Here is a 27,508-nt window from a genome sequence, read left to right on the forward strand (position 1 = left end):
CTCAAAAGCATGCCATTGTGCTAAAAAGTGTTTGTGACAGTCCTTCACCCACTTCAAGAAAAGGTATGTATGAATTAAAACACGATTATTAATATTAAATAGTATTTATAAGAAACTCAACATATACAATATTAGAAATCTCGGTTTTTGGCAGAAAAAAAATACAAAATAAGTTAACAATATTGTCATTATATACATATACAACCTCATCAAAATTATTTACACTCATGCTTTTAGTTCAATAATAAATCAAGTCAAATGACATTTGACAAAAGATAAGGTAACTTTAAACAGCCAGCCAATGTTGCCAGAGTGAGCGTTTTGTGTCAGGCTGTCATCGTTAAAAAAAATACAGTTTGCTGCAAGAGATTATTATCAGAAATCTGAAACTTAAAATATTCTAAGTTCAATGGGGTTAATCGCAGCTCCGTTCCAGTGTTTTGCGGCAGTGACAGTTGTGCGTTAAACATGACATAAACGTCATTGCCGTTTACACTGGTTGATTTATTTGCGTTATTGTCATTCTGATTAAATCAAGTATTAATAAGAATGCCAATATAACAACAAATCCAATAATCAACATTTGTCTGGTTAGTTGCTCTATTGACTACAATGCCCAATTTACAATCAGGTTAGTGTATTACTGGTTGCATGCACTACTAATAAAAGGTGACTAATATACGCTTGTGAGGAGGAAAAGTGTAGAGAGTCCGTTTAGTTAAAAATAGATAAATGAAATGGTTAATAACACGAACAATGTAAAATTAGCCTTATCTTTTGCCTTGCTTGACGTGGACGTCGACCCACCGTCGATTCCAACTCCTTCTAAACCTTCCCTAACAGGTCGTGTTTGTATTTGTACATCTTCCGTTTGTAGCCCCGCTTCAAAAACAATTTAATCAGTATGTAGATTAGAGCGATAATAGCCGGGTAGAGCAAAAAGTAAAATTTCAATGCGTCTACAATAAAAAACCCACCGGGTGTTGTGGCGTTGCCCTCCAATCCCTGATAGATGATTTTAGTGTCCGCTCCCAAATAGCGCACGTTCACGCTACTGTACATTTGCTTGAGGAACTTCAACACTTCCGCGTTATCCCAAGTCCCGTCCGATTTGTGGCATCGAGGGCAACTTTTTTCCGACGGGAATTGTACTTTAGGGAATTCCGGATCCTCGGTGGCGTCCCCGGACAGTCTTTTATTCACTTCGTTGTGCGCGCTCCACAGCCACAGGATTGATTCGTCGAACGAAGCGACTTTGTCAATTTCCCTGCGTGCCGCCATGTCTTGAAAGTGCTGACTGCAGTCCGAACAGCCGAAGAAGTTCTTGATGTAACCGTGCATCGTCTCCAGAGCTATCCGGGGATTGTCACCTCTCAAGCCCAATTCGTAGTCGGCTACGTTTACTGTGAGGTAGTGGAACATTTTCCACAAACCGCAAGGATATCCGCGGTATTGGGCTGAACTGCCTTGGCAACCTAATTAGTAATCAATTTAGGTAACAAATTTTTCCTGTGAAAGGGACAAACCTACCCAACCATTTTTGAGGTGTGGAAAACACTTGCTTGTCTTCTTTCTCACTCTCTCTCACCAGTTTGGCTATGGCAATTCCTTGGACCGGATCTGAACTTTCGGCAATGTCGCTGATTTCCTGCAGTAGCACTTTACCGTTTCGACCAAAGGGAAAATGTTTCACCAGCACTTTAAGATAGTTACGTAAAGCTTGCAGTTTCTCGCCGGTTATTTCCTTTAAACCGCCTACTTCCCGTTTCAAAGAGTATCTGAAACAAATTTATCAAAAATTGTTTGTATGGTTGCATAACTAATGCAAACCTGTCCTACTTCTGACGTCACTGATTTTTGACAATGACATTTCAAAGGTTAGTAGTGATTAATCATTTTTGACAGCACACTCAAGGTTATATAAATTTACAAGTAATATTTAACTAAAAATACAACAAAACTGACCCTGACCTACCTCAAAGCACTTTCTAAGTCCATTTGAAAAACGACATCGCCCATTTTGCGCACTTTGTCAAACAGGGCATCCACCTCCTTTTTTTTATCGTACTGGTCCAGACCCAGCTTACTGTCTTCCTCAATGGAAAACAAGATATTTTTGGCTTTTAGGTTCTCTTTTATTGCAGCTATAACAACTTTTCGCTCGTAAGAAGTGACCATTAACTGTCTGGCTTCCTGGCCCTTTTCTATAACATACAAAGCTGGAGTGCCACTGTCCGGTAGGTGTGACAAAAGTTCTGTGTGGTTGGAGTGGATGTATTTGGTGGTGACGCCAGGAATTCTATGTAAATCTAGAAGCAGTTCTGGTCCCAAAAGTGAGTCGGATTCCTGTTTTAACAGTACAGCGTACTTGGTTTCACTAGGAGTGTCTTCAAAGAGGCTATTTATGGTGCTTCCAGTGAAAGGAAGCATTTTAGGGTAGTGTGTGCCCCTTCCCTCTTTCTGTTCTTTTATAATTCTTTTCACCAAGTCGTGTCTGTGATCTTCAGCAGACACCCCACGGTTCATGGCATATCCATAGCTTTTAGGGGCTTCTTCAAAGTTTTCTGGGTAGTATCTTAAGGAAGGATAAGCCATAATTTCGTATTCCCTACATAGAGCAAAGTTTTGGTCGTTGGCACAATCTATAGCAGCTACCACCACCAAATCCCTCCAGCTGCGGACGTCGGTGGCGAAATCCTTCCACGAGGGGGCAAACTTTTGGCAGAATCCACACCAGCTGTTGTAGAACTCGACCAGCCAAGCCCTACCGCTATTTAGGATTGCTTGCTTAAAGTTGCTCGATGTGAGGATTTCCACGTCGTCTTTTTGGCTGTACAGGCCTTGGTCGCCGGAGAATCGTTCATAATTACCCTGTATGTCCAGGGAGGCGTTGTTTGTAAACTGTATCAGGGTGAAAAGCACCAAAAGGGATAGTTTTAAAGTGGTAAAAAACATTTTGTAATAAATTAATGAATTACGTTAACTGGTTCATTTGGAAACTTTAAATGGAAGCCACTTTTTTTAGTGTTACCTCATGACTCAAGGGTTTTCTTTTCCGTGTGTTACCACTAACTTTAACATAACACATACAACAAATAGGAATATGTCACCAGTGTTACGTCTTACGTCAGATGTCAGGGGTTTGATGATTAACAACACACAGTAAATGTCAGTTGTCAATTACAGCCTAATATACAGTTTCCTGTAAATTAAATAAAAACGTACACAAACTAAAAAATAGTTTATTAAATTATAGTTACAGAAATTAAGATGGATATTAAATCACAGATGATCAGAAATACAAAATTATAGTGATGACAAACTAGATGAGTAATCTTAGATTCTGGCAATCTATAAACTGGAAAAAAAAATATCAAAAAACCTCAATCTATATTCACATTGATTCTATTAGTAACTTAGAATGTTTTGCCACTATTCAGAGCAGTAATGCCGGATCAGTTAACTGTAAAAAAATGTGAAATTTGGGAGTTATATGAGGTTGATCAAAACTTACATCCTCTGCCCGGACCGCCACTAAACCGAGACGAGCCCCCGCTCCTAAAATTGCTGCTGCCTCCGGGACCTCCACGGCCACCACCTCCACCTCGACTGAAAATTATTTCAGAGTCGACCAACTCACAGACAGTCATCAAGGCATTTTTACCTGTAACCACCTCCAGGTGGTCCGCCTGAACTACCACGATCACCACGTCCACCCATTCCTCCCCCAAAACTACGAGAACCACCTCTGCTAGAGCCTCCCATGCCCCCGCCGAAACCGCCGCTTCTACTCGATCCAGGTGGGCCGTTTCGACCGCCTCCTGGAGGACCACCGCGACTTCCTGAACTGATCCAACGACCGCCACCATTGCGACCACCGTAGCCGCCTCCACCACCACCACGACCCATCATATCCATTAGTTTTGGATTAACGACCTGTTTTTGGGACATTTTACGTGATGTGCACTATTTGCCTAAATTGGTAAAGAAAAGCAGCAAACTGAATGCTGCTTTTTCTGACCCTGAGATTTACTCTCAAATCCCTTTTTAAGTTAAACGTTTCTCACCTGATTGGCCTCTTTCAACACAGAAACCAAATCTTTAGCTTGCCGGGAATTACCCGGGGTAAAAAAGGCGTACGAAGTACCGGTCGTGTCAGATCTGGCCGTTCTTCCAATCCTGTGAATATAATCTTCGGACGAGTTAGGATAGTCGTAATTAATGACGTATTTGATTCCATCCACGTCTAAATCAGAGAATACGTTCAATCAGGAAACGTTTTATTAAAGTCAGACTCAAAATTCATATCTAGACTGTCAGTTGTCAAGTGTCCACGTGTGCCGTGTTTGCGCCAATCGCAGCACTGCTTGCTAGTTTCTGATTGGTCCGACTACTGTGCTGAGGTTTACGCAAATACTGCACACGTGGAGCACAAATAATGACAGCTGACATTTTTAACACCTTAAATAATATTTGAATTAGCGTCACACACTAGAATGTTAACATTGTTTATCTGCTATTGTCCAGAGTGTCAATGGTATTTCTTTCTTGTATACCAACAATCAAACAAAATTGGGTTCGGTCATCAAAGTATCAGGTTGAATCTGCTGTGACGTCATATTACTTTTGTTTTGATTTTTAGTATACGCTACTTAGATTATTCTAGTGATGGGTAAATTACCTTTAATCTTTACTGTGTTTCTGGCAGTTCATATTTTCACACTGCTTTTTTCCCTTACTGTACCAAATTTTGTGGTGTTTTTCCAGGTTATTGGATAGAAAATTTAATGAGGATTCCAAAAATGTGCTTAAAACAGTCATTTTCCCACTCCAAGTGGGTTTTGCAGGCAATTTTGTCGCTGACTGTCTTCAAATTGTATTTCTGGCAGTTCTAACTTTGACACCGCTTTTCTCCCAGACTGTACCAAATTTTGTAGTATTTTTTCAGGTTATTCAATAGGAAATTTAATGAGGATTCCAAAAATGTGCTTAAAACAGTCATTTTCCCACTCCAAGTGGGTTTTGCAGGCAATTTTGTCCCTGACTGTCTTTTCAATTTGTATTTCTGGCAGTTCAAACTTTGACACCGCTTTTTTCCCTGACTGTACCAAATTTTGTAGTATTTTTTCAGGTTATTCAATAGGAAATTTAATGAGGATTCCAAAAATGTGCTTAAAACAGTCATTTTCCCACTCCAAGTGGGTTTTGCAGGCAATTTTGTCCCTGACTGTCTTTTCAAATTGTATTTCTGGCAGTTCAAACTTTGACACCGCTTTTCTCCCTGACTGTACCAAATTTTGTAGTATTTTTTCAGTTTATTGAATAGGAAATTTAATGAGGATTCGAAAAATGTGCTTAAAACAGTCATTTTCTCACTCCAAGTGGGTTTTGCAGGCGATTTTGTCCCTGACTGTATCAAATGTTATAGTTTTTTTCAGGTTTTTGGATAGGAAATTTGATGAGGATTCGAAAAATGTGCTTAAAACAGTAATTTTCCCACTCCAAGTGGGTTTTACAGGCGATTTTGTCCCTGACTGTCTTTTCAATTTGTATTTTGGCAGTTCAAACTTTGACGCTGCTTTTCTCCCCGACTGTACCAAATTTTCTAGTATTTTTTCAGGTTATTGAATAGGAAATTTAATGAGGATTTCAAAAATGTGCTTAAAACAGTCATTTTCCCACTCCAAGTGGGTTTTTCAGGCGATTTTGTCCCTGACTGTCTTTTCAATTTGTATTTTGGCAGTTCAAACTTTGACACTGCTTTTCTCCCTGACTGTACCAAATTTTGTAGTTTTTTTCAGGTTTTTGGATAGGAAATTTGATGAGGATTCCAAAAATGTGCTTAAAACAGTAATTTTCCCACTCCAAGTGGGTTTTACAGGCAATTTTGTCCCTGACTGTCTTTTCAATTTGTATTTCTGGCAGTTCAAACTTTGACACCGCTTTTTTCCCTGACTGTACCAAATTTTGTAGTATTTTTTCAGGTTATTCAATAGGAAATTTAATGAGGATTTCAAAAATGTGCTTAAAACAGTCATTTTCCCACTCCAAGTGGGTTTTGCAGGCAATTTTGTCCCTGACTGTCTTTTCAATTTGTATTTCTGGCAGTTCTAACTTTGACACTGCTTTTCTCCCTGACTGTACCAAATTTTGTAGTATTTTTTCAGGTTATTCAATAGGAAATTTAATGAGGATTCCAAAAATGTGCTTAAAACAGTCATTTTCCCACTCCAAGTGAGTTTTGCAGGCAATTTTGTCCCTGACTGTCTTTTCAAATTGTATTTCTGGCAATTCAAACTTTGACACCGCTTTTCTCCCAGACTGTACCAAATTTTGTAGTTTTTTTCAGGTTTTTGGATAGGAAATTTAATGAGGATTCCAAAAATGTGCTTAAAACAGTCATTTTCCCACTCCAAGTGGGTTTTGAAGGCAATTTTGTCCCTGACTGTCTTTTCAATTTGTATTTTGGCAGTTCAGACTTTGACACCGCTTTTCTCCCTGACTGTACCAAATTTTGTAGTTTTTTTCAGGTTTTTGGATAGGAAATTTGATGAGGATTCCAAAAATGTGCTTAAAACAGTCATTTTCCCACTCCAAGTGGGTTTTAAATACGGATTTTCAGACTAAGTGAGAATCGGCCATATTGACATATCTGACATGAAACGTTTTCGTGTTTCTGATATTTATGACAGTTATTTTGACAATTGTCAGTAAATCAAATAGTCACAAATTACTCATCTTAAAACATGAAATAATAAAAAAAGTGACAAAAAGCTGAAAATGCAAAATTTTTTAGAAAGGGATACTTGTTCATTAAATTTTTTTTTAAATTGAAACTCATTTGGTATAAGAATGACTTTAATGACAGCCATGACAGGAAAATGAACGTTTCAAGCAAATTTCAATTCTCAATCCAATTTTACGCCCATCACCAGATTATTCTGTACACTTTAACCATATGACATCCATTTTGAAGGTACCGAAAACACTGACCTAAGCAATAGCAGATAGAGACACATACAGAGCGTATTAAAAACGTATTAAACATAAAAAAAGGGAAAAATTACCAAGTACTAACCCGCTATTCAGTGACTGTACTGAAATTTCTCCATCGAAAACGAGCTCTGGCCAGGAGCGATTTAAAGAATTAGCTATAGTAGCATTTTGATTAGATCTGAAATGCTGCTGCAGTGGAGTTTGGAACTATTTGGACTTTTTTATGCCGCAACAAACTTCCACTAGTTCCCACTGCAGGACCGACAGGCTGACATACTTCTGGGTCTTGTGTTTGTTTGATTTTTTAAAACAGTCAGCTCGGCTATTTCGCGTTCTTCTCGTCACTACAACTGCCGAGCTGGTCCGTGTAGGTTTATGGGGAAATTTTTTTAATAAGATTGGGGGATTCCATGATATGCCAATGATTTGATGCGGCCACACATCAAAACTCGCCCATCGGTCTTCTACCCGTTCGGTTTTTTAATTTTTTTAGAGGGGTAGCCAGCCAGAGACACCCGCAAGACACTGAATTGTATCCTATTTTTGTTTAGAACACAACTACGTGTGTGGCGTATTCTGGGCAATAGGTTTATGCGTTTTTCGCTTTGTTTGTGTGTTTGCTATAATGCCGAATACGCCGGAGCCTGCTTGTGCCTCTGAAACAGAAAAAACGGATATCCAGACTGATTAAAAACCCATTCCAAACAAAAATACCTGCCCATACAAACTAGAACGACGTCAAGATCGTTAAATACTACGTTAATACACTTATTCAAGTGTTTACAAAAATACAGCAGTCATTTAATTGATTTTCAGGGAAATAAGTTGTTTACGCTGACCCAAAATTATTGGAACTTGTGACGTCATACCAATTTTGTTTCAATTTCTGTATACGTACAAGGTGTCTGGATTTAGAGGGTTTTGACAGTTCGCGGCGCTAGAGGGCGTGTTTCACATTTCGCCTACTTTGAAACTCTTCACAACTTTTTCACACTTTTTCAGTGGCGTGCTTGATTTATTAACTAACTATTATTTTAAATTGATATGACAGTTGGTTATAATTTTTAAAAAATTTCCATTTTATGCCAGTTTAGGAATGGAAATATCTCTAAATCTTAAAAATCACTGAGACAAAGTTGGCTTTGACTCGGGTTTTGACATCAGCTGTCAAAAGTGACGTTTATTTATTTCTTGTTTCTATGACTGGTATACTTCAATTGGCGTTTCAAGATAACTCCCTCTGGTGATCAGTTATGAAAACAGTTTCGGGCATTCCAGCTGTCATTTCTCCGTTTGTTTACGTTGATTTTGGCATGTTTTGGTTAGGAATTTAGTTAGTTAGTTTTAGTACTTGAAACGCCAATAGAGTGGACTGCATATAATCTGGAATTTAATTTTTAATTGAATCATTTTAGTTTAACAAACTGAATTTAATTGCAAATAAAAAACACGTTTTTGTAGGCCGCATTCGTTTTCGAGCTCCACGGAACGAGTAGCGCTTTTTCGACGTCACGATGACGTAATTTAGTAAAAGCATAATTTAACCAACTGTCAAATTACGTCATCGTGACGTCAAAAACGCGCTGCTCGATCCATGGAGCTTGAAAACGAATGCGGCCATAAAGTTGTTAATCAAAATCACAACGTTCCTTAGCAACAGATAAAAAAAAAACATACACAGATCTAGTGTGCTAGGCAAGCGTGTAATTGGCTGGCGGTCTGGTGCACCGCCTACTACACTAGAAAGTGCTTGTCAAAAATTCCAATATGGCGGAAATAGTGTTGACAGTTTGCGTTTGTTTGTATTGTGGAAATTGAGTTTTTTGAGGATTAGATGAATTTTTACGGTTTAAAATCAAAACTTGAGGTTATTTGAGTTAAGTTATTTTTGTTCATAAGTTTTTCAAGCCGCATTGTAACAGCAATTCAGGAAAAAGCCCAACCGTGTCAGTTTTTTACTGGATTTAACTCAACAGTGGTTGAACACTTTGAAGTGGGATGATTTTACTCCAACACTCAATGGTAAGTACTTTCTAGTACAGTAAATTTATTAGGTACTTGTTACATGCACAGGTATGTGAGATACATTTTAAAGCATCCTTCAATGTGAGAGCAACAAAAATAGTTTTGAATGAATGTTCTTGGTAATAACATAAGAACCATTTACCAGTTTTGCTTACCTAGTTTCAAGGATTTACAGATTTTCTTACATTGAACAGTATTTAAACTAGTTTTCTGTGTATTGTACTTTCCAGAACAAATGTTCTAACCAATTTGTTTAGACTGGACTTGATTGTGTATAAAAAAGCTCTATCTATACATATCTGGATCAGGAATGATCCTTTTTTTGATTTTTGACTCACACTTTCTGAAAAAGTAATTTCTTAAGTTAACTTCATATTTCAGGTTTTTGTAGGAATAACTATGGACATACTTATATCATAGTAAATGTTTAAAAACAGACATTTTTTTAAAGTTATATTCAATTATGAACCAATTAAAATAAGAAAGTTACCTCAATTATGGAGAAAACGGAAGGCAGTAACAAAAAACTAAGCACGCCCCTGGAATCACATAAAAAAAGTGCCTTAAGAATCTGTTTGTTTCACTTTGATAATTTAATAAACAAAAAAGTTGTGAAGAGTTTTCAAAAAATTCGAAAAACGCCCTCTAGCGTCACAAACTGACAAGATACATTTTTTATTAGTGAATGTGGCCAAGGGAAAATGCTGGAAATAATTTTCAGCTTTCTAAATCCACCGCTAGGGGGCGTTTCAATACCATTAGAATGTGGTGGGAGTAGTCCAAAGTATGCTTTGAAAAAATGGAATATCTCGAAAACGGCTTATCGTGGAAACTTCGTTTTTGCGGCATTTTAAAGAGCATTCTCTGTCCTGTACAGTGTTCCAAAACAATGTTCCATTTAGTTTTCGGTCTCTTTGATAGAGGGCGTTTTTTACAAAAATTGCGCTTTAGAAAGTGGACTTAGAAAACTAAAAATTATTTCCAGCAATTTCCCTTGGCCACGTTTACTAAAAAAAAAACATTTTTCCGTAGCCATATTATGTATAGTTTTCGAGAAACAGAAGTGCGAATTTCAAAATCGTACATAGGAAACTTGTGGTAAACAGAGAGAAGCATTCAAAATCAGTGGGCTAGACAAAGATCGAGTCACATGACCAACTCATTAGAATATCCCCTGACCAACTACGTCAGTCACTTATTTAAGAAGTTTATTGCTATCTTTATTCAGCCCATTGATTTTTAATGCCTCTCTCTCTCCTTACCACTGTCTTTCCATACCTGCATAAGGTTAAATGCTTGTAACTGCTAATAAAGAAGGACTCTCAAAATGCACTTCTGTAGCATCTAAAAGGTTTACCAGTACCATTTCAATTAAATCAGTGTGTTAAGGAAAAATATGCCTTTGGATTACGATGATTTAAGGCTTTGCCAATACCTTCAACTGTAGTTTAATATGAATTGTAAAACAAAACACAAAACTAACGTATTTTGCCAAATCTGGCTACTTGATCTACTAAATATACAAAAAACCAGTCTGGTAAATCCTAATTTGCTACTATAGACTTTTCCACTCAATTCACGGTAAAATGACGTAGAAATTATCAATTTCCAGACAGTCACTATGTGCACACTTCCAAGTTTTACATAAACTAGAGCACTTACCCAATCCTCTAGCAGCGACATCTGTAGCGACTAAAATAGTAGACTTGCCACTCCTGAAATCCCTCAAAACGTAATCGCGTTCCTGTTGGCTTTTATCTCCGTGCATGCACAAAGCAGGCCAGCCGTAACGTTTGATGTTCCTGGTGATCATTTCAACTTTTTTCTTGGTCTCGACAAAAATAATGATTTTGGCGCCCGGTTCTGCGTTGTTTGATATTTCTTGCAGTAACTGGTTCAATCTACAAACCGAAATTTTAATTGTCCAATCCGAACTGTTCACTCAACGAACCTACTTGAATTCTTTCTCGTGTTCCTGGCAAACGTCGACAATTTGCAGGATGTTGTGATTGGCGGATAGTTGCAGAGAGCCAACGTTAATGGTGATGTAGTCGGACATGAAATCGGAAGCCAATTTCATCACTTCTTTCGGCCAAGTGGCCGACCACATGAGCGTCTGTCGGTCCGGTCGGATTTGTTCGATGATTTTGCGGATTTGAGGCTCAAAACCCATGTCCAGCATTCTGTCCGCCTCGTCCAGTACTAAGTAAGTACATCTGGCCAGGTTGGTTGATCCCTTTTCCAGGAAATCGATCAAACGACCGGGAGTTGCGATGCAAATCTCCACCCCCCGTTCCAAGTCTCTGGCTTGGGGACCTTTTGGAGCCCCACCGAAAATACAGGTGTTCCGGATGTAAGAAGATCGTCCAAATTCTGATGCAACCTAAATAACAATTTCTGCAGTCACAAAATAATTTCTAATGTCATTGTTGACAAGCAGGTATGACAGTTCAGTCAAGTAAAGTGTTGTATTCATAATTATTTGGTAATTGGGTAAATCTCAGCTTGTGATTGGTCAAAAATTAACTGCTTTTTTTTACCAACCACAATCTACTGTGACTTACTATTTAATTTTCCAATAACCAAACGTAAAAAAACACAATAACCTAACCTAACCTAAATAACAAGGTCTGCATAACTCTTGTCACAAAATCATTTCTAATGTCATTGTTGACAAGCAGGTATGACAGTTGTCAAGTAAAGTGTTGTATTCATAATTATTTGGCAATTGCGTAAATCTGAGCTTGTAATTGGTCAAAAATTAACTGCTTTTTTGACCAACCACAATCTACTGTGACTTACTATTATAATTTTCCAATAACCAAACGTAAAAAACCTGAAAAAGTTCACAAATTAAATTAAAATTCACGTACTTGTTGGATTTGTTGAGCGAGTTCCCGAGTGGGAGCTAAAACCAAAACAATGGGTCCTTCCCCTTGGGTAAGCCTTGGTTGATTGTTTATGTGAACAATGGCGGGCAAAATGTAGGCCAACGTTTTCCCTGAACCAGTCTGGGCAATTCCAACCATGTCGTGTCCGCTTAAAGCGATCGGCCAGCCTTGGGCCTGAATCGGGGTAGGAAAATCGAACCCTTGATTTTGTAACTCGTCCATAACGTAATCGGGAAAACTGGCTTCCTCAAAGTTTTGAATTGGATTGGGCGCATCACCGTCCACCGTAATTTCTTTGGCGTCGCGGAAAGCCTGCACTTCGAATTGGGATCTGCTGGCGACAGCAGGATGGGGAATGTAAAAGTCCTTTTTGAACGGACGTAATTGTTGACTGTCCCAATGGGGTCTTCTCAAACCTCTTCCAGGGCCACCACCACCGCGTCCTCCAAAACGGCCACCTCCTCCGCCGAATCGGTCGCCACCACGACCACCTGATTGAAATAATTACACTCAGACAAGAAGCTTTTAATTGTCCCAACAAATAATGATTGAAGTATAGTGAAAGAGTTATACAAATTAGTAGTAAAATGCACAACCTCCACCATTTCGGAAACCACCGCCAAAGCCGCCGCCGCCAGGGCCACCGCTCCGATAACCTCCGCCTCCTCCGCTTCGAAAGCCACCTCCATCTCCTCCACGTCCTCCAAAGCGGCTACCTCCAGAATCTCTGCCTCTAAATCCACCTCCTTGACCGTATGACCTACAAAAATAATTTCATGTTTTGCTAATTTTGAGGGTAATAGACTGGAAGATCAAAACTCAAAACAAATGGGGCCAGAGTGTCAACCCCACCTAATAAAACCCTTTCTCCTTCGTTTTAACTCACAAATACTCTCATACATAAGAATACTGTTAGTGGTTGAATATTTCAGGCTTTAACCACTGCAGTAAACACAATAACAACATTGAAATAATATTTGAACGAATTAACCTAAGAAAGAATAAATATCTACTACCTAACAAAACATCTTATCTTTTTAAGGCACATTGAGTACTATAAATGTCTTTTTTTTAAAGAAAACAATGACCCTACAGGGTTGGTAAGGGTAGCATCCTTCCGCTAATGGTTTACCTGCAGAATTGGGCAGAACAGAAACAAAACAAAAACTTACATTGTTTATATCTTTTGTTGACTGGTTTAACGCGATTAACTGCACCAAAACACTGAAATTGTGGCGAATAATTTGTTTCAATTAAAAAATGCAAATGGACTGCAAAGCCGAAAAAATGTTTGACAGTTTGATTTGGCGTAACAGTAGTTTGACAAATGACGTGACTGTATTTTGTCTCCTTGTCTATTGCATTCAAATCAAAGGACAGACACTGTTCTTGGGACTGTCAAAAACTCCACCTCTTGAAAGCGGTGTTGCCAAATGTACTCTTTAACGAAAAAAAAACCTCAGGGAAAAACTTTTTTATTAGCCGCATAATTACAATAAATCTATTTTTTATTAGTAGTATAGCTGCATTTGAGTAGCCTCTAACGGTTTGAAAACATTTAATTTCGAAAATCACAAATAAAAAATACTAATTTAAAACTCTAATAAATACTAATATGTAACAATCTACAGGAGCTTAACGAGATCATAACTTAAAACTATAATGACTAGCATTTTATATAATTAAATACGGATTTGATCAATATTTGGTGTCTCTCGACAAGTCAATTCATTAACTACAAGTGGACTTATGTTACAATTTTCAACATAAAAGAACATACTTTGAGATTCCTTAAAACTCGCTATGTTTCTTTAATGGAACTTATGCAGAATACAGAGTGATTGTGTGCTATTTTTTTAATATAAAAAAATAGAAAAACAATGGCTTTTCTGGTATTCAAAATTTAACTAAAACGTCGTTTCTTGGTGAGGTTGTTAAGTCCTTACCAAAACACCTCGTTTTGAGTGTGCTCTGAAAGTAATATATTTTTTTTGTCACTCTGTATGTGGAGAGAATACTCCTAATAATTTATATTACACATAAACACTGAAATAGAATAATCAAGCTGGTTGAGAACAAGACACAAAACGCTACTTCCAAATCAAAGCAATAATTAAAAAATACAAAAAAATTCAACATGAATTAAGTAATAATGTAAAATGCGAAACAACAAAAACATTAAATGGAATGTTAAGGGACTAGGGTGTTAAAGGAATGCGTACTTAAATGACCTTCCCTAATACGGTCGGTTCGTCTTTGAGAAATGTTCCCGACCTTTGCATGGTCGGTGGTGGTGGTGGTACTGGCGGCAATGGTTTACTAACTGAAACTGAATCTTCCATGATAAAACAAGCACAAACAGACCCCCAAAACGCCTACCTGATTCGGTGCGAGGTTTCCTATTGGTTGATTGAGGTTTTCGGTCCGTTTTCATTGGAGAAGGACTTCGTACGGTTGTTTTAATTGGCGACGTCACTTTGCTGTCCAATTTTCTCGGAGAACTCGTCCGACTGTCCGATGATTTCAACGGCGAATTGCACCGGCTGTCATTTTTCCTACAAACCAGTAGAATATATGTTCTATATGTTTGTTGAGACAGACAGTAGAATATGATGTGTATTTGACAGTTCCTAAAGACGTAGCTCGTAACTTTGATCTTAACTAAACACAAAATGTTTAAAGATGTCACAATTTGACAGGTCCTAAGTTGGTGACAGTTAAGAGGTTTTGACAGATGGTTGGTGACAGCAAAAACACCATCAATTGAGACAATCAACTTACCTTTGTACCATACCGGTTGGAGTATCTTTTTTGCCCATGCTCGGATTCCTGGACACTATTGTGGAGCTCTTTTTCGAGCTGGTGGCACTTCTCTGAGTCGCACTGCCCGATCCGTGCGCAGAACTCGGTCTGACGCCGCTAATTGAATTATTCATAACCGATCGGATGTTACCTCCCGATGATGGTCTAGGAACAATTATCAATTGAACAGTTTGGCAACGTGGCAATTAAGTTATAAATAGGGTCCGGATTTAAAAGTAGTCTCTTCAATGCTCTTTAAACAGTTCAAACACTTTCCAAATGTTTCTAAAGTAGTCTAAGAAGGTTTTAAAACAGTGAAGAAACTCCAAAATGCTTCTCAAGCAGACGAAAGCCTTCTAAAACAGTCTAGAAGCTTCCAAAAGCTTTAAGAACACTCTAAAGGCATCCAAATGATTTTTAGCTAATGTAGAAGCTCTCAAAAATTTTAAATTTTCTCTATAGCACTTCAAAAGCTTCCATAAGTTTCTAGAACCGTCTGCAAGCTGTCAAATTCCTTAAAAGCAGTCTTTAAACTGTCTAAACACCTTCCAAATGTTTCTAAAGTAGTCTAAGAAGGTTTTAAAACACTGCAGAAACTCCAAAATGCTTCTAAAATAGTCAAAAGCCTTCCAATACAGTATAAAAGTTTCCAAAAGCTTTTAGAATGCTCTAAAGGCATCCAAATGATCTTTAGCTAATCTAGAAGCTCTCAAAACATTTCAAGATAGTCTAATATGCTTCTAGAGCACTTCAAAAGCTTCCATAAGTTTGTAGAACCGTCTGCAAGGTTTCAAATTCCTTAAAAGTAGTCCAGTATCTTTAAACTGTCTAAACACCTTCCAAATGTTTCTAAAGTAGTCTAAGAAGGTTTTAAAACAATGCAGAAACTCCAAAATGCTTCTCAAGCAGACGAAAGCCTTCTAAAACAGTCTAGAAGCTTCCAAAAGCTTTTAGAACACTCTAAAGGATTCCGTATGCTTCTAAAAGCTTCCAAGCTTCCATGACTTTCTGTCCATAAGTTTTGAAATGCTTTAAAATCAGTCCAAAACCTTCTTAAGCTCTCCAGAAACTTTCCAAATGTTCCTAAAGTAGTCTAAAAAGATTTCAAAATACTAGAGACTCTCCAAAATGCTTCTAAAGCAGTCGAAAGTCTTCAAAAAGCTTTCAAAACACTCTAGAAGTTCTCAAGACAGTCTAAAAGTTTTCGTAAGCTTTTAGAGCAGTTTAAAGGCTTCCAAAAGTTTCTAGAACCGTCTACAAGGTTTCAAATGCCTTAAAAGCAGTCCAGAACCTTCAATGCTGTCCAAACACCTTTTAAATGCCCCTAAAGTAGTCTAAAAAGATTTCAAAACAGTACAGACACTCCAAAATGCTTCTAAAACAGTCGGAAGCCTTTCAAAACAATCTAGAAGCTTTTAGAACAGTCTAAGAGATATCAAAACAGTCTAGAAGCTTCCAAAAAAATTCTAGAACCGTCTAAGAATTTCCAAATGCCTCTAAAGCATTCTAGAACCTTCAATATGCTCTTTGAACTATCCAAAAATGTTCCTTAAGTAATTCAAAAAAGTTTTGAAATTTCTGAAGCTTGAACTCAAAAAAATTCTCTGAAAGAGTTTTGTGGTTTTTTTTACAGATTTTAGTGCATTTTAATCCGGACTTTAGTTATAAACATATTATACCTTATGTTGGCATTGGCCGCCGTCCTAGGAGGTGGTCTATTCGATACCGGAGCCATTGTTTTGTTAGGTTTGGACGCGTTGGACACTGACCTGGCCTGACTAGCGGCAGTAGGCTGGGTTAGAGTGCTTCTTCGATTTACGGTTGGACTTGGAGGTACCTGCACGTGAATCACACACAAACAACGATCAAGCAACTCCAGAATTGCGGAGGTAAATTACTTGAGGAGATTTGGCGGCCAAAAGCAAGCTCCTCCTCAAAGAAGGACTCCCGCCCGGCAATTTGCCCTGGTTCATGCCGGGACTGGAATTTCTCGACGATTCCGACGACGAAACGAGCGGGCTGCTGGTTTTACTAGAATTTTTGTTTCGAGTCGGGGTGGCTCGTGGTAAACGACTTTGCGGCTCTAATGACGGCGTCAATTCCTTTATTCGCGTTCTAACACAACAAACAACTCATCCAGCTGTACAACGCAATAATTTTCTACCCCCACTCACCTTAAGACAGTGTCCAATCTCAACCAGGCGTTGCTTCGAATCAACCGGTCCGCCTGATTGACCAGACATTGTTCCAGCTGAATTTTGATTTTGTTCAAAAGATCCGCGAACGGCCGGCTCCAGTGGGCGTCCAACATCTTGCAACACCTGGCGTAGCTCCTGCAGGCCTGATCGACTCCCAGATTTTTGGCGGCGTGCAGCATTCTCTCCTCCACCTCGCACACGCCAAGTCCCAGTCCCGAATCCAACGCGTTGAACGTGGAAGAGGCTAACACGGCCGCGAAATGTTGTCTAGATAACCGCATTGTATTATTTAACATTATTTCAATTGGAGGGGAACTCTGTAACGATAGACAAAGAAAAAGTGTCTTTCTACTACCAGTTGGTACTCTCTAAGCTATTTTCTAGCACATTCCGCTGATATCGTTAACAGAAAACGGGAATCTACCGGTTCTAAACACATTGACTAATTTCTAGTCATAAATTTAGGGCTTTTACTTGTTTCAGGGTTAATGACTGAAGATAACTTCAATGGGTGCTATATTTTTATTTTTCTGTCACTTTCGGTTTAATCGGAAGTAGATGGACTTGCTTATTTCAATCGGAACACCCTGTATATTATTTTATTTTTGAATAGTCATTTTTCATAACCTAAAGCTCACTGCAACGGTTTTCGAAATATTGACGTTTGAAAAATGACAGTCCTAGGTCCTAATCTGAATAAGAGAGAGCAAAACCAAGATTTTTACGTCACCATCAAGTCGGAGATGGCGTATTGTGCGCCCGAGGACCCACTGTGACGTCAGAATCCATTCGCAACCGGGAAACCAAATCGGCCGATCAAGCAATCCTTTACTGTTTACCGTCTTTGGAGCAAAACGGCTTGCACGTTCATATCTTAACATTTTTGAGATCTATTGCGTGGTCATATCAGGAAATTTGACAGGTGTACTCATCAAAGTGTAAATAAATTCCTTTAAACAGATTCAGCTCTCTTTTAGAGTTGTTTTACAGCTTTATACCTCAATTGAGCGGGTTTTGACAGCTGACACTTTCACGACACTAAGTTTTATGCCATTTAGTGAATTTTGCTTTAAACGCACCCAAAAACCTACTCATGGAGTTGTAAAAGACAAGTAAATTCATTTAAACGGATTCAGTTCTCTTTTAGAGTTGTTTTACAGTTTTATACCTCTATAAAGCACGTTTTTTACAACTGACACCTTCATGACACTATGCTTTATGTCTTTTAGTGAATTTTGCCTTAAACGCACCCAAAAACCTACTCATGGAGTTGTAAAAGACAAGTAAATTCATTTAAACGAATTCGGCTCTCTTTTAGAGGTGTTTTACAGTTTTATACCTCTATTGAGCAGGTTTTTACAACTGACACTTTCATGACCCACTAAGCTTTATACCAAATAGACAATTTTGACGTAAACCAATACAAAACCCTACTCATGAAGGTGTAAAAGACAATTAAAACACTAAAAACTAATTCAGTTGTATTTTTGGTGTGTTTTAAGGTTTATACGCTTATGGAGGGGGTTTTGACAGATGACACTTTCATGACAAGACTAATCTACATGCCAAATAGTAAATTTTCACTTAAAACCACCCAAAAACCTACTCATGAAAATGTAAAGTGCAAGTAAATCCCTTTAAACGGATTCAGCTCTTTTTACAAGTGTTTTACAGTTTTATACCTCTATTGAGCGGGTTTTGACAGCTGACATTTTCACCACAACCAGGGATGTGCAAATGACCACTTTTTTTGATTTTGACCAGGGCAGTGGTCAAAACTGGTTAAAATGGTTGAAACTGGTTAAAACCAAAATAAAAAATGTGTTCCTAGAATAAAAAATTAAAGAATAAATAAATTAGGTGTAGAAAAATGTAACAAATTAGTTTCTGTATATAGAATGTTAAATTTAAAAATAAAACAAGATACAAATTTTGAAAGGTAGGAAGGCAATGACTGGATGTATAGGTATAGTAGGCAGGTTTATAATTTGTTGGCTTTTTGTTGTTTAAATGTTTCTTTTTGTTTAAAATTATATTTTTTTTATTTTGAATACAAATGTTTGTATATTTTGAGGTAAAACATTTCTTAAAAAATGATTAAAACTATTTGATATATTTTTTTGACCCATTTTGACCACTAAAGTGTCCAAAACAAATTTGACCAGGGCAGTTTTAACCGGGTTAAAACCAATGGTTTAAACCAGGCTGTCCAAAACTTGCCAACCCTGACCACAACCAAATCAAATACACAATATTGACATAAAATCACCCAAAAACCGACTCATGGAAGTGTAAAATGCTGCTGTATCAGTTTAAAAATATTTCACTATATTTTGCACTTCCTGACAAGTTCAGTTTAGTTCCAAGGAAAACTGACTATTTGACACATTGTAAGCGTATAGTATGTCGTAAAAGTGTCAACTGTCAAAAACCGCTTGAAAGAGAGATATAACACCGCAAAACACAATTAAAAGAGAGTCAGTTGAAGACACTAAATTGTATTTTACACCTCCCCGAGTAGGGTTTTATGTCTAAATTGATATTGACACCTGTCAAAATTTAAAATATTACCAAATGATAGATCTCAAAAAGTTAACACAAGAAGGTGCAAGCCGTTTTGCTCTATCTCATTCCGGTTAGGAGTTATGACACTTGAAAATCTGAAAGTGTCATTTTACAAACGTCAATATTTCGAAAACCGTTGTAGTTAGATATAGGTACATGAAAAATATTTGAAATCGACAGGACTATTAAAAAATACAACAATATACAGGGTGTTCCAATTAAAATAAGCAAGTTGACCATCAAAATCTTATTTCAATTCCAAAATTTCTTTTTTTGGGATTCCTTGAATTTGAATTTTAATATAAACTGCCTCAACATAGCCCTACAAGCTTTAATGTTATTGATGGTAAGTATTACGTAGATTCTGGGGGTAGTTTTTGTAAAGAAATTTCCTTGCTATTCATTACAGAGTTTGCCTATAATATACAGGTGTGGTAAATCCAAAATAGGAAAACCGTGTAACGGACAGAGAAACGTAGGTGATAGCATGCGCGGGAGAAAGACAGTAAACGAAAAAAATATCAAGTAGGCCATATTTTTAGCCCGCTGTTGCCAAACGCCGCAAGTAAGTTTGTCGAGGGTATTGAATACTTACGGCGTTTGGCAACGGCGCGCCAAAAATATGGCCTACTTGATATTTTTTTCGTTTTCTGTCTTTCTCCCGCGCATGCGGTACACGGTTTTCCTATTTTGGATTTCCCACACCTGTATACTGGTCTTTGGTTACCTGTGGTATAAATGACAAGCGTCCGATAATTGAAGGACCAGCTGGCTGACGGGTTCGGCCCATCTCATGTTCGGCAGGATGAGTAACACTTTATCGCAAGCGGACAGGGTTTCCAACACCTGTTAACCCACATGTACACAAAAAGCTATTTTATACCGAGAAAAACTGACTTTATCCGGTGACATATGAACGACGTGTTGCTGGTAGCATTTCTCCCTCAGTTCGCGCGGTAAACTGGCAAACGCCCTACTCGGCCAGATCCTAACAAAGTGCTGCGTCACCCACTCCAAACATTTCTGGTACAAATCGTCCAGGCCGTACGCGGCGGACAACGGAAGAACTTCGAGCACCCCAATGCAACAACCTGCCACCGCAAATACATCAAAAATAGTTAATTTGCTGAAAAATGCATTGAAACCAGTACCGGCGCACGGTTTGTGAAAACTGTGACAGTGCCGTTGCTTCAGAGCGTGTTCAACCACTTCCTTCAAGCCTTCAAGACCTAACATGTCGGCCAACGAGGCTAGCTCCACTAAACTGATGGAATCGGGCACGTGGGCCGCTCCACTGTAGATGTGACACAACGAAAAGTAGACTGATTCGTACGAAAATCCCTGAAATGTATTTGCATCAAATAACTACACAGGGTGGTCCAGTTTTTAGTCTACCATTTGATAGCTAATCAAAAAATAAGTTGACTTGCACTTTATGTCATTTTTCTGAAAAAGGTTTCCTAAGGAAGATACAGTCCTACAAATTTCAATTTAAAAAATCGTTTTATAGCTTAAAACTGAACATCCAAGACTTGTGAAAGTCCAAATTTGTACTGAATAGTCTAAAAACTTTTTTACTCCAAGAATGGTCTTATGATTCGCTTTCTCAGACTGCCATCCTGGTTGAGGGTCTAAAACTGGCATTCAAGAACTAAAAAAAGTCCGGAAATCAAGACAAAGATTGTATTGTGCATGAAACTCATTTTTTACTACTAAAAATAATATAAAAGTTGTCTTTTAATGCTAGAACTGACCTTACTAGAACTAAAGAGAGTCCAAAAGTATATTTTCAAGACTTTAATTGGTGTACAACTGAATTTTCTGGACTGGACAACAAGTCTAGAAGTAAATTAAATTTTCGGCTATTTTATTTCTAAAAATTAGTTCTCAAGACTATTATTGTAGCATTTGGTACCAAAATTTTTTACTTTTATTACTGAAGAAACTTGATTTTTGGAAATAGTCTTAAACTCGATTTTTCATTCTTAAAAAGCACTAAAAACAGTCTGAATTTCTTAGAGATGCTACAATTTATTGCACCTATGAGTGTAGAAGTCAATTTAATAGTGAAGACGCTTGAAATAACATTTTCAAGACTATGGTCAGTGGACAAACTGGCTTTTAGGCCTGATAAGTCAAAAACTTTGTAAAGATAGTCTTGAAACTCGATTTGAGGCACTGAAAACAGCCTTAAAACACTAAAAACAGTCTAGTTTATTAAGAAATACCCGAATTTTTAGCACTGAGGTGTCTAGAAGTCGATTTAATAGTGACAAAGCTTCGAATGCCATTTTAAGTCTATGAAGAATGTAAAAATTGTTTTTTAAGTTTGCTATGTCAATAACTTGGTGAAGATAGTCTTGAAACTCGATTTTCAAAGCTGAAAGCAGTTTTGAAGCACTAAAAATAGTCCAGAATTCGAAGAAAATGAAAAGCAAAGTAAAAAGCACGAAAAGTTAGTTTTCAAGACAATTTTCATGAATCTAACGTCAATGTCCTGCCTCTAAGACTATTTTCAAGACTAAAATATTGAAATTTGTCTTCAAATTATGAAAACTTACTTCAAATGCAAATTTTAAGCTTCTGATGTCACTTTTCATTAGTTCAGTCACATTTTGGGGTTCAAGTCAATTTTTAAGGTTTAAATGTATGAATTTGTAGTAACAAAGTCAATTTTTAGTATTAAAGTCTCTCGATTTGCATGAAAACTGGTTACAAACACAATTTTTAAGCTTCTGAAATGTTTATCTTTTCTAATTCAATTTTCAAAACTAAAGTCTTTTAGTTTGTCTGGAAACTATGAAAACTGGCTAAAATAATATTTTTTAAACCTCTTAAGTGAATTTTCCGTTTCCAAGACAATTTTTAAGTTGGGTTAGGTTAGTTTTGGGTCTTTGACCGTAATAACGTCTAATAAAGTGCTTGTTCCAAATTTGATCAATATTGCTCCAACGGTCTGATAGTTATGAGAAAAAAAAACGATTTTTTAAACAGAAATTTGAAGGACTGTATATTTTCCTTAGGAAGCACTTATCAGGAAAATGACATAATGAATGTCAACTTACTTTTTAATTGGCTATGGATTGGTGAATTATTGACATTTAAAACTGGACCACCCTGTAGAGTGGAGATAAGTTTTAAATTTGCAAGATCCCTATTCAATTAAGATGAAGGTAAATTCAAAATTGTATTTAGCCTCAATCAGATGATTTTAAAAAGTTTTCACAGTACGAAATGTTACCTGCAGTGAAATAACATTTCCGGATTTTTCCAACCAATTGCCACTCAACAAAGCGGCAAAGTACTGACACCTGGAGGCCAAAATGCACTTGTGCGCCTTCAACTTGCGTCCGTCCACCTCGACAATCACATCAGGGCCGATTTCCTCCAAAAACATGCGCAGAAGATCAGTGCCGAGACGGCGCACCGCTTTCTTGGGCTGAGATACACTGCAAACCATTAAACAAAGTTATTACGTAACCAAACCAGACTATAAATTATTGTTTTCCGACTGAACGTGAAGCTCCTACGCAAATTGACCGTTCCCTTTCGATTTTGGCAACCCGAATGGCCCCAGGGTGACCAAATAGAAAGTCGGACCTGTTTGCCGATTAAATAACGCAAATGTTACCAAAACTGCAGCTTTCACTGTCTAATTAAAAGAAAACACTTTAACCCCCCAGTTCCTGTTTCCATGACGTAGTGTGTTAAAAATAATTACATGAATCAATATTGGTTCAATAACAATAATTTGTAGCACCACACCGGATTAGAGTTAAGTACACCTTTCAATTTTATTAGTAAAGTATCATTTTTGGGTTATCGGGAGATTTGAAAGAACCTTGTTATCGCCCTAAAATGATAATTACCACTCAATTATTACTATTATATTACTTCAATTGAATTTAAAGTGTCTCGCAGAAAACAATTTAGCACACTATACAACAGGTGCATTTAGTTTGGCGATTAAACTTCCAAGTAAAAATCATTCAAAACCATTTCAATTCCAATTGTCAATCTAGATCTTTAAATTATTCTATTTACAAGGTGCATTTAAGATTATTTATGAGGACACTAAAATATTGAACCAATCAGCTCAAGTACTGGTGAAAGCTGTCACTAAAGAATATCCAGTTAATTTGCTGGGAGTTCCCAGTGCAAAGCTTTTTAATGTGACACCAGGAAGTTCAATTTGTCTGTTATTTATGATTTTATTACCATCATGAGAACTAGTCTAATATTGCTTTAAAGAAGTCTAGGTTTGAAAAGGTCTTTAAAAAAGAGAGAACTATTGTTAGAATGCGTTAAAATGAGATAGACACTGTAAACACTCTACTAAAGTAGTAAGTCTGACAACTGTCAAATGATGGCACACTGACGCATGTCACTTGCAACGTTCATCCATTGGCCACAAGTCAGAAAACGTCATAGTCACGTGAGCATTCAACCAATAAAACTTGACATGTACGGTTTCTGAGTTGGAAACCAGTCAGGGATTGCCTATCTGCGAACAAACTAGGAGGCCTATTCTTAAAAGTGGGGAATTCTCAAGAAAAGTGTTGATAGAATGTGACAGCAGAGGCTGACAATGGCGGGTTCATGTCACATTCTGCAGGTTTTTCTCTTTTTTAGTTATGTATAACTTCTTTTAGAAACAAAACGGAAATTCCTGATGAAATACGAAGATCGCAAACACAAAATTGCAATAGATGTTTATAAGCAGGAACAAACAGACATATATGACACTCTCTCTAAATTGTAATATTTCTTCAGGACTGTACAAACAATGGGTTATGTTGTGAAGAGGGGAAAGCGTTTGAATTTCCTGTTTGGACGATTTTCGATATTGTTTTCGACTCCAAATCAGATTGCATAACCATGTTTGAATACCAGTTTCCTGTACTTTTTTTGTTCTACTTCATCCGGTGTGGGGACAATCATAATATTGTCATCGGATTTATGTAAATTATGCAAAAAAAGTGACTCAAATTGACTTGTAATTCTTTAAAATGAGTGGTAGTTTTCATCAAGTCTAACTGAAGTGACTTTGCTTGCCCTCTTTATTACCATAAAAGCAAACTGGTATACAGCCATGAATCAAGATCATTAAAGAAATCCCACAACAGTCGCATAAATTGCTTTACCATGTACAACAATGATGTATTGTTGGCGTGTAAGATAACTTTACTGTGCTCTCAAGAAGACGACATTAATCTCGTTTTTTAGTAGGGAAGAAATGCATACCTGGAATTGGTTATGGCACTGTCAGAATCGGAATTGGCCTCCGGGATGGCCGGTTCCGGTTCTATGGGATGGGGCGCGCTCCTGTAGCACGCTGAACGGGACATCAAAAAGGAACTTTCCACCCAGTGACTTTCCGGGATCGATCTGCTCATGCGTGGCGTGAAACTGACCTCCACTTTTGGTTTTTGACATTCCAGGTCCGACAATCTGACGAACTGAGGACAAGCCTGCAATTAACAGATTCAATTGATCTTGTCTAGTTAATGAACTGGTTGTATACAATTTATGAGGAGTTCTCTAACCTTGGTTTTTTTTTTAAACCTTACCAAATCAATTTGATTGTTGTATCTTTGGTTTAAATTTGTGAGGATCCATGCCTAATTGATGTTAATTTGAAATCAAATCATTGGCAACTAAAAATTGAGTCATTTTAATAAAGCAACAGTAAGGAGAACTACTTAAGGAATAATCGATTTTTCACACCTCAATTTCGCAAAATCATGGGTCAGAGACCCGACAATTGACCTAGAATTTAGGTTGGCAATAATTATTTTTCATTAAATTATTTTCTACTTTCAGTGTGTTTCATGAAGACTAGTTCACGATAGGTACAGTTTTAAAAACGAATTGACCTTGTGAAGAACTGGGTTAAACCATCCACATTCTGGATACCTGGAAGGTTAAAAATAGCAGACAAGGTCCTGATCTATATTTAAACTACACTACTTTTCCTCTAATGCATCATAATTGTCTGATCTATTAAGTGTGCCATTGTGGTTATTATAAAAAATAGTAGATAATTGGAAATCTGGTTGGATTTAGAAGCATTCAATTTGAAAACCACAAAACACAGTGGTCAAACCGTATTATTTACTTGATGAGCAGCCATTTCACGCTTTCCTACACAAAATGCAATTTCTAAGTTCAAAAGTGACCTACATACAGGCTAACCCTTATCAGGAATGAAAGTGTTGATAATACAAATTAACAAAAAAAAATTATGTGGGCCAGTCCATAGAACGTGCACACCAGTTAACATTGCCTCCTTAAAAAGGAAAGTGAAAATAACTGAAGATATAATTCATACCAACTAGATTTTGCCTTAAATGGCTTAAGTAAGCTTTCTTACTAACACACCTACTAGAGAGAGAAATAGATCAATTTCCCTGCTAAAAAATGTCCTACTCACCATAAAACCAACCAAAAAACCATTCACTTGTAATGTGTACACGATCAATGTCCACTACTCATTAAACATTGTTATTCTAAGCATACAAAAATGATCAGCCAGTCGACTTTTGTTATGAATAGCAGATAAGGGCAAACCCAACAATAAACAACACCAGTCTTAAAGCTAAACTGTTTAACAATGTTTTAAGTGTAATTTTTGATGGCCTTACCTGAAGTTTAGGAACATTCTTAACCTCTTTGCCCTGGTTCCCACTATCTGAACTCGCACAGTCAGAGTTGACTTCTAAACTGATCGGTTCTGAGCTGGGTGGTTGCTTACTAAAAAGTGACCCTTCCAGTTCTTTACTGCTGCTTAAACAATCATCATTATCACAGTCTTCTAGTATCATTGACTCCCCTAAAGGCTCATCTTCACTCTTCTCCACTACATTCCTGTCACTGGACTCGTCACTCGATGACTTCGATGAAACTATAGAAACATTCTTCACTAGTGATGCACTTAATACTGCAATGCTGGACACATTTGTTCTATTTTCATGTTTTTCACTCTGCCGGCTGGTGCTGGCCACACACAATGAATTCACCGAACTGACACTGGACGATAGACTTCCATTGCACTTTAACAAGTTTGGTTTGGGTTTAGGCTTTTTATAAGCGATACAGGAAGAACTCAGTTTTACAGGTTTGTCCTTTTTGGGGCCCTCAAAATCAATTACCATAGAGAAGATGTTTTTCTTGCTTGAAGTTGAAGTAGTTTGGGGGGTGTCAGGCACTTGACTTAAATCTACATAAAACCCCAAAGGGGATCTGTTTCTAGCTTGGTCTGCCTCTTCACACCCATCCAGCTGAACTATGGAGTTGTAGGGTGTGGAGGTTTCGGCGTAAGTTGTGGAATGGTGGGCCAAGGTTGATTCACTTGATATTTGCAACATAGAGAATTGTGGTATGGAGGTTTGGAAAATAAGGGCTCCCTGTCGTCTTTCATCGTTTCTACGTTGATCCACCACTTCAGCATCGTCGGAAAGTGAAGCCGCATCGATAAAACACCCACTCAAAAGTTGCTCGTTGTGTAGTTGCTTCTCTTCTTTGGTTCTGGACCCCCGACGGTCCTCATCACTGCCCAGACCCGAATCCATATCACTAGACACATATTTCCTATTCATTGGTATGCGGTTTTTGTGTTAATTGGCTTCACCTTGCAAACAACCAGTTTCTGTGTTTTTTAAACATTGCCCATGATGATGATGATGATGGGAACTACATTGATTGGTTTTTAAATTATTGAGCACAATTAGGAAAGTCCGTTGTTTCACCACTAGTTATTAGGGCACACTGTCTACATTTTTTAATTTAGAGAACAACCCGAATTCTGTTATTTTTTAGTCAAAAAAACGAAATTAAATTGAGAACGATTTACCGTCAACAATCAACCGCAACCGGCGACATTCTAGTGACATCTGACGTCTGATTCATCCGACAAAACAAAATACGGCGATCTCCATCTCCATTGGTGGAAAATGAAAGAGGGATGCCGGGACAACGTTGCCAGTTTTAACAGTAATTCCTTGTTATTAAAACTTTAAACTACTCACTGTA

At 37.6% G+C, this 27,508-nt stretch overlaps 4 protein-coding genes across 7 annotated transcripts in view; 1 reads left to right on the plus strand and 3 right to left on the minus strand.

Annotated features, from left to right (window-relative positions):
- LOC145734683 (uncharacterized) overlaps window positions 1-25,036 on the plus strand; it is a 133,852-nt gene extending 108,816 nt beyond the window's left edge. The window contains exon 19 of one of the 2 annotated variants that reach the window (XM_081988174.1): window positions 25,025-25,036. The gene's annotated coding sequence lies outside the window, so the exon portion shown is untranslated. Of the gene's footprint in view, window positions 1-16,332; window positions 16,344-25,024 lie in introns of those variants that run through there. The other variant, XM_081988176.1, reaches the window with a different exon arrangement.
- LOC145734708 (sulfhydryl oxidase 2-like) lies at window positions 86-3,109 on the minus strand. Its single transcript, XM_081988246.1, has 4 exons — window positions 1,976-3,109; window positions 1,531-1,778; window positions 978-1,475; window positions 86-882 (listed from the first exon to the last, which is right to left on the minus strand). The coding sequence occupies exons 1-4, from the start codon at window positions 2,953-2,955 to the stop codon at window positions 719-721; spliced, it is 1,890 nt and encodes a 629-aa protein (XP_081844372.1). The 5' UTR covers window positions 2,956-3,109; the 3' UTR covers window positions 86-718.
- LOC145734707 (putative ATP-dependent RNA helicase DDX17) lies at window positions 3,222-13,230 on the minus strand. 3 transcript variants are annotated; one of them, XM_081988244.1, is made up of 9 exons: window positions 13,085-13,227; window positions 12,509-12,672; window positions 11,895-12,403; window positions 10,977-11,404; window positions 10,684-10,922; window positions 4,068-4,246; window positions 3,665-3,936; window positions 3,515-3,609; window positions 3,222-3,463 (listed from the first exon to the last, which is right to left on the minus strand). In XM_081988244.1, coding segments are annotated over exons 1-9 (1,896 nt in total). In that variant the 5' UTR covers window positions 13,087-13,227; the 3' UTR covers window positions 3,222-3,455. The 3 variants fall into 3 exon arrangements, 2 of the variants coding, with proteins under 2 accessions (XP_081844370.1, XP_081844371.1); XR_014179488.1 differs by lacking the exons at window positions 3,222-3,463; window positions 3,515-3,609; window positions 3,665-3,936 and adding an exon at window positions 7,079-7,652 and having other exon boundaries at window positions 4,106-4,246; window positions 13,085-13,230; XM_081988245.1 differs by lacking the exons at window positions 3,222-3,463; window positions 3,515-3,609; window positions 3,665-3,936; window positions 4,068-4,246 and adding an exon at window positions 7,068-7,652 and having other exon boundaries at window positions 13,085-13,230.
- LOC145734685 (uncharacterized) lies at window positions 13,372-27,389 on the minus strand. The gene is made up of 12 exons (XM_081988184.1): window positions 26,122-27,389; window positions 24,722-24,948; window positions 22,719-22,926; window positions 20,629-20,818; window positions 20,375-20,568; window positions 20,205-20,323; window positions 16,889-17,179; window positions 16,613-16,829; window positions 16,394-16,551; window positions 14,694-14,879; window positions 14,292-14,467; window positions 13,372-14,241 (listed from the first exon to the last, which is right to left on the minus strand). The coding sequence occupies exons 1-12, from the start codon at window positions 27,073-27,075 to the stop codon at window positions 14,135-14,137; spliced, it is 3,027 nt and encodes a 1,008-aa protein (XP_081844310.1). The 5' UTR covers window positions 27,076-27,389; the 3' UTR covers window positions 13,372-14,134.
- Window positions 27,390-27,508: the final 119 nt, after the last annotated feature.

This window comes from Ips typographus, linkage group LG10 (genome assembly GCF_016097725.1).
Source record: "Ips typographus isolate SLU linkage group LG10, UJ_Ityp_2.0, whole genome shotgun sequence".
Taxonomy (NCBI): Eukaryota; Metazoa; Arthropoda; class Insecta; order Coleoptera; family Curculionidae; genus Ips; species Ips typographus.